At 50.2% G+C, this 6,957-nt stretch overlaps 1 protein-coding gene across 1 annotated transcript in view; it reads right to left on the reverse strand.

Annotated features, from left to right (window-relative positions):
* The window catches only part of PTBP1 (polypyrimidine tract binding protein 1), a 13,223-nt gene extending 7,005 nt beyond the window's left edge, over positions 1-6,218 (reverse strand). Inside the window, exons 1-6 of the mRNA XM_009874019.1 lie at positions 6,207-6,218; positions 4,752-4,827; positions 3,654-3,826; positions 2,508-2,654; positions 1,166-1,336; positions 272-382 (exon numbers count right to left, since the gene is read on the reverse strand). Of these exons, the coding sequence (XP_009872321.1) occupies positions 272-382; positions 1,166-1,336; positions 2,508-2,654; positions 3,654-3,826; positions 4,752-4,827; positions 6,207-6,218 (690 nt within the window). The remainder of the gene's footprint in view (positions 1-271; positions 383-1,165; positions 1,337-2,507; positions 2,655-3,653; positions 3,827-4,751; positions 4,828-6,206) is intronic.
* Between the last annotated feature and the right edge of the window lie 739 nt (positions 6,219-6,957).

Below are 6,957 nucleotides of genomic sequence, written 5' to 3' on the forward strand. Positions count from 1 at the left end.
GCTCTTCACCCACGACGCATTTGCACCGAGACAGCAGCAACAAACCCCTGACGAGAGAAGCTGTCACGCCACCCCGGGTACCCGCGCTCCCCCGGGGACACACGGGTCCCCCGCGCTGTGCGGAGCAAGTGCAGCTTCACGTCGCCCCTCCGGTGCCCGCCCAGGCCTCGTGTGACCCCCACATACTCACTAGTTTCTGACATCGACCTTAGATTAAGAAAAACAATCTGAACTGGATTCAGGTGTCCTGTGCTGCAAGCACACTACTCACCAGTTTGGCATGCTGAGCACTCACTGGGTCAGCGTATTGCAACAGGGCCTGAAACTGGTTGTTCTTCGTGAATGTAATTATTTTCAAGACTGTACCAAATTTGGAAAAAATCTGCAAGACAATATTTGCACATCTAGTTATCCCATTTCTAGGCAATTTCTTGAGATTTCATTTCTTATCAATCTCCATTATTACAAGCAGAAACATCCAAAGTTATCCTTTCACCGCGTTAGCTTCCCAAATCAAATTGTTAAGGTTTTCAACCGCACTGAGGGCATTGTTTAGGGTTAATTGTTTAGCTTGCCTTGTGGCATCAGGCAGAAAAATATCAGGGCGACTGAACTGCCCCTTCGTAAAGTTTCTGTTTGTTATCAATTCTTACACAGGAAGATTCACATACACCTTCACAAACTGGATCTTTTCCAAGAATTTCAGGGATTCTTAAACACAGTCAAGCTTGTGTTTTAAACATAAAGTTAAGCAACCAGAGCAGAGAGTAGCAACCGTGCAGGTAGGCTGCTGCCTGCACAGCCCCTGCGCACCGTGCTGGCCTCCTCCTCCCCTGGCACAAGGACACGCAGCAGCTGTTTCTGCTGAATCCTGAGCAGGGCTTGAAGAGCTGCCTCGAAAACACAAATATTTGTCCCTTGCACTGCACCAAATTAATCCAATTAAAATGGAGCAGCAATCAATTCTCTGGAAGTTAAAAGTCTGGCCAGATTGGAACCAAAATTAGAAGAATCTTGTGTAGGTGTCAGTTTTTGACAGTTGTGTTCAGAGCTCGAATCACACAGATCAAACCACAGGCTGTTAGAGCACAGAAACTGCAAATACAACCATTCGCTATTTGCTGCTACCCCTTCCCCCAGGATAAGCCCCAGCAGCACGTTTTACCTGGTGCAGAACGTCTAGAGTGACAGGATAGAAGAGATTCTCCACAATGATCCTGAGGACAGGGCTCTGGCCAGCCATCGCCATTCCTGCATCGACAGCTGCCGCTGTGGCCGGCAGCGCCAGGTTCCCCGACTGCACAGCGTTCACGGCCTGCAGAGCCGCCTGGGCACGCTGCGGAACCAAACGCTCTGTTAGACCAGCGCCTCTGCTTGCAAAGTTACACACTCGGCTTCTTCTTGAGCTTCCTACCTGCAAACTACCCGCGGAAGTCAGCAGCTGGCAGAAGAAAAATCAATTTACTGTTCCACAGGCGAGGCGTGCAATGACTTTAGCACATTTTAAATACAGACAATATAGACCACCTCGATGCGAGAATAGAAACTAAAAATATGAAGTGATTGTGCAACTGCTAGAACCTTGCTCAGCATCTACTGATGCAGCAAAACCACTCCATTGTTTAGAAACCAGGAAAAATGAGGCTCTTCTGGGGTGACCCGTCATCTCCAGAACAACCTTTCAACCTCGTCAGCTCCTGCAACAACGCTGCAAGGGCTCAGGAGTGAAAACTGACTGGAAGGTCTCCTGTCGAGGCCCCCTCACACATAAAACACGGCTGAGCAGCACATTCTGGCTTTGTTCGATCCCCCAGCAGCAGCATTTCATCTGCGCAGCGCTGGGTGCTCCGATCCTGGTGACAGGCAGCCTGGAAAGCGAGAGGAGGCCAACAGGACACACTCGGCAGGAACCCCTGATAAGGGGGCACAAGTAACTTGAACTTCCTTCCAGTGTTCCTGTCCTGAAAGATTGCCAAGAGCGCCTGAGCTAGAGAAGGGAACTTTTTACCCTGCGCAGAGCACATCTTGCACAGAAACTAGACAGCCCAGACAAAGCCTTAAGCACTGCTCCTCGAAGCCAGCGCTTGGCAGCAGCAGATTGTGCCCTAACGCAGACCCACGTCCTGCCCCATCAGAGCTTCACTTTGCACAAAGCTCTCAGTACCAGAAACGAGCACCCAAAGCGCCAGACATTAACCAAGCCCTCGGACAGGAACTCAGTTACTGTTTCCAGCTACGGAAGGCTAAGACACGGCTTCTCACCATCTCCTATCTGTGCATCTTCTTTGCCGGCACTAAGGCAGTTTCAGCAGCTCATTTAACATCTGCTGAGAGTTTGAATAAAAGCTACTGTAGGAGACCTTACTCCACAAAGGAGTGGGTTTAGCACCGAGTTAAAACACATCTCAAAAGCCTCCCAGACCTACACCAGCAGCACCAACCAGAAGAGCAGCAGAGAAGCACCCGTCCCTCCCACCAGTAGGACAACGTAAGAAATGAAAACTAACTGCTTGGTTTGGAGAGTTGTCTGTCTTAAGCTCCTTGTGGTTGGAGAACTGAATGTAGATGGGCTGGCTTCGCAGCACTGGAGTGACGGTGGTGTAGTAGTTCACCATGGTGTTGGCTGCCTCCTCCGTGTTCATCTCGATGAAAGCCTGTGAGAAGGCAAACCCAACACTGACACCCGATCAACGCAGCTCGTGTGAGGACACGGCGTTAAGACTCAACCACGGCATCACCCGATCGGTAGCTTTAGGGGGAACTGAACCGTAGCTGCACTGGACTCTCACAACTGCAGTGACAGTTGTACAGGGAATGGTTTAAGAACCGTAGAATGAACGAGGACCTTCACTGCCCAGGCTGATCTCATGGTTCAGGCTCATCCCAAGATCTCCAGGTTACAAGCAGGCAGGAGACCGGCACGGACAGAACACAAAAACACAGCCACAACCCGGTTCTCCGCACTCGCCATTTGAGGCACATCCCACACTTCCCTGCGGAGCAGCGAGCCCACTCACTGCTCTGCACCTCTGTGGCCTCCTCTGCTTCCACAGACCCACGTAAGGGATTGCGGCAGCTCGTTACGTTAAGTACTTACATATAACCCCACCACGCAATACAGCAGAGGCACATTTTCTTAATTAAGACAGAAGACACAGTATTTTAAGTGATGATTAAAGTTGCCTTGCTTTTTTACTCCTTAATTTGTCAGACAATTTTAGTTAGCAAATTAGTGCACACCTTCCGCATTACCCAAGAGTGTCTGAGCTTTGCCCAGCTCATTTGTTGTATCGGTAAAGGTGTCCTTACTGCACAAAGTTACACCAGTGGTTACTCAACTGTCGAGTCGGTTCGAGTGAAAAAGGCCAACTCATGTCAGTGCTGTCCAAATAACTTACCTGGTCTGTAATTTAAAAATCAGGCATAATGCTAATTATAAGTGACAACCTGTAATTACGGACTTAGCTCCTTGCACGGCCTGAAAATAGTATTTTCTACAGCTCATGGGATAATCACCGAAAAGTAAAATAATAGTACGCACAAGTTACTGACTCCTCATACGTGACACTGTCTGAACAACTCGGACCTGGCTGACTGATGACAGACTCACCAAGCTTTTGACAAATCCCCGCTTTCAATTATGGAGACAATACCTGATTTTTGCCTTTCAACATGAGAAGATTGGTGACTTTGCCAAAAGGTAAGCCCAGGGAGATGACCTCGGCCTCTGTGACGTCACTGGGGAGCTTCCGCACATGGATCACTCGGGACGGGACTCCAGCACTTCTGCTATCGCCTTTGAACTTCTTGCTGTCGTTTCCATTAGCTGCAAAAGCAAAAGTTACTGCTTGTCAGAGTGAGCTGGAGAGACCACGCACACACTTCCCACTTCTGACACCGCCTGTGCTGTTCCACAGGCTCATTTAACCACAGTCTGAAGACACATGGATTTACCATTCTAATTCTTTCCAAACTACGCGACGCGAGTGACGCAGCTGAATGCCACTGCAATGGCCTCAGCTCTCCAGCAGCCACCTCAGAGCTTGTGGACAGCTCACACCCACCTGCACCTCTGCCTCCCGGAGGCCCGAGCCATCAGTTCCGGGCTGCTGCTTTACCCCTTTGCGCTTCAAGGGGTGCTCTGGGCAAGGGAGCCTCTCGCAGGGGACACCCCAAAGCCAGTGAAGTGATACTGAACCAAACAGCAACCAGGATGGACTTTTAGCTCAGCTGGACCCTAAACGTGGCACAGCCAGGGGCAGGAGCCGACGGGGTCTGGCAGGGAGGCTGCAGCCAGAACACGGAGGGACTCGGAGGACAGCGGGAGCTCAGAGTACGACAGCTCAGGGCACTGACGAACAGAAGGCAAAATTCTGGACGGAGTGCCCAAGGGTCCTGTAACCTCTAGATGGTGTAAGACTCCCAGGTAGCAGCAAACTACTACAACAGCCAGGACAACCCCACAGGGAATTCAGCTGTGCTGCAAGTGTAACGGCTTACAGCAAAACCTGCGTGGTATTTCCGCAAAATCATTTTATCAGCTGTCCTGCAATTATTTTATTCTGTCTACTGACCTTTAAAGTTCATTATTAAGGGCAGAAGTTTATTATTATTCAGCCCCGCCCTACAAGAGGCCTAATAAATACTAAAAACAAAGAGATTTTAAAATCTGGACTAAGTGGGAAAGCCAGACCTCCTCACAGTATTTGCAACACCCACAAATTGCTATTCTTTCTTGTAGGCAATATTACCTGCAGAAGAAGAGTTGCTGCTCATGATAAAGGGTCCGTTAGTAACACAAGTAGAGAAAAGCTCGTCAGATCCCCGCTGGAAAAGAAAAGATGAAAGGTGAACTGACAGCATTTTTACTCAACTCTTTTCAGGTACTCCTAAAGCAGAACAATTGAGATTCAACTGCAGAGAAGCTGAATAGAAGCGTAAGTGAAAATATCCTGACAGTGGGCAGTGATCCCCACCTCCATAAATTAAGTATAAGCAAGATCCAATGTAGTGAGTGAGTAGCACTATCCAGTATCTCTTTTAGCCAAGCATTAGCAACCTTGGGAGCTGAAGCATCACGGAATTGTCTGAAGCCACCCGAGCGTAGTGCACGGATATTCACATTCTCCTGCTGTATCTAGCAAAAGGGATTTCTGACGACTCCTATCAGAGGAGGTTTTCATTCTTTCTGGTTAAGCTAGAACAAAGCTGCAGTTGATCGAAAAGAGACAGGCCTCCTGGCGCTCAGGAGGACGGGCACTATCCTGCTGTGGGTGACCAGACGTGAGGAAGTCCTCAGCAACAGACGAGTTATCGGAAGCTGCCCCACACTGTTCGTGTGTGACTGGGCAGTTAGAACCAAAGACGCGCACCTCCCAGTTCCAAGCAGAAGATGCCACTTTGAAAGAAACGGATCTCTTCTCCTCCCTGCCTCAAAGAAGGGCAGATCAGTAAAGTAAAGCTGCTAGCTAGAAGTTACTTTTCAAGGTTTACAGTAGAAGGAAGCCAACATATAGTAACTTGGACTGATCACTGGTTTGCTGTCCTCTAGCCACGGGACTTGCTCTGGGCCAGCAGCGCCAGTCTCCGTAGGCACATCGAGGTCAGCGGGCAGGCGGGCTGGACTGGCCTTCTGGGCCCACGGGCACAAAGTACTGGTGATCCCACTCTCTTCTGCCTTTTGCTGCGTGCAAGTCAAGAGAGCTACTGCACACCAAAACGCTGTGAGCAGCACGGCACGTCCAAATCCCTCGATTCTCCGATTCCTTACGGCGGCACCGTGCAGCTCAGCTCCACGCAGAAAGACAACACTCGACAACAGACATTATAAGACAAACCGTTCCTGCTAGAATCAGACTACCTCAACAAACTGGTAACGCAGAATTATAGAAACGATTCCGGGCTCTAACAGCTGCAGGTGTAATTCCATCTACTCACACCGAGGCACTGAACTGCAGAAGCCTGGCACTCCTCCAGCCCCGCCAAGCGAGCTCAGCAGACCCCAGGAGGCGATGCCCGTCGGTCCCTCACAGCCTCCCCTGCAAAGTCACCCGCACCACCCCAACTGACCACATTGCAGGAGCAATGAAAAACACCACCAAGACAAAAGCGAACAAGACTATAAATTTCTACTTAGCACAATCTATACTTATATACATAACACATCTTACAACCAACACGGCTCAATTTCAAGTTACACACAAGACCTGGGATCCCATTGTAAACTGTGAGCAAAGGTAATAATATCAATCTAACACAGAAGAGCACTTTCTCGTAGCTTTCTACATTGCTCTTGGGCAGAAATGCCACATTAAGAGGCTTTCATCAACAGAAAAAAGAACCGAGCTCGTCCCTGCCCCTCTCGACAGACACAGCCCTGCCTCGCACCCAGACCCACCCCCCACCACGGCCGGATCTGGGGCACCTGCGGAAACAGGATCCGTGCGCAACAAAAGCTGCTGCTCGCCGCCCCAGACAGCAGGACAGGTAGGGCCCAGGGACAGGAGAGCCCCACCGTGACAGACACAGGTTTGGGGTTTTTGCTTTCCCCCTCGAATCCTGATTTTCTCGTTTGACTACTCACTGCTCGCTCTTCAAAGAGAGGCTCAAGGACTTTGATGTCCTGAATAGGAGAAACGAGGGCAGGTTCCAAACGCGCGGCCGAGGTGCCGTCACCTGCAGGCGCTGACCGGGCTGCGGGCACCCGGCGAGCTCTGCTCTAACGCGGGGCCGTCGTTAGCAATGGGCCTTTACCAGCTCTAATTAGCGCCTGGGTTCCGGGTACAGCGAGAGGTAAGCTAGGCTGGGAGGCTATTAGACTGGGATCCCCTCCTTTGGATGACTCAAATTAACACATAATTCCACAGCTAAAAAAACCCAACAAAACAAAACAAAACCCTCAAACCCGCCAGTTTAGTGTGAATTCGTTCCTGTGCCCGCGCTGCTGCCAAGCGCACA

This window comes from Apaloderma vittatum, unplaced genomic scaffold, assembly GCF_000703405.1.
Source record: "Apaloderma vittatum isolate BGI_N311 unplaced genomic scaffold, ASM70340v1 scaffold26537, whole genome shotgun sequence".
Classification (NCBI taxonomy): domain Eukaryota; kingdom Metazoa; phylum Chordata; class Aves; order Trogoniformes; family Trogonidae; genus Apaloderma; species Apaloderma vittatum.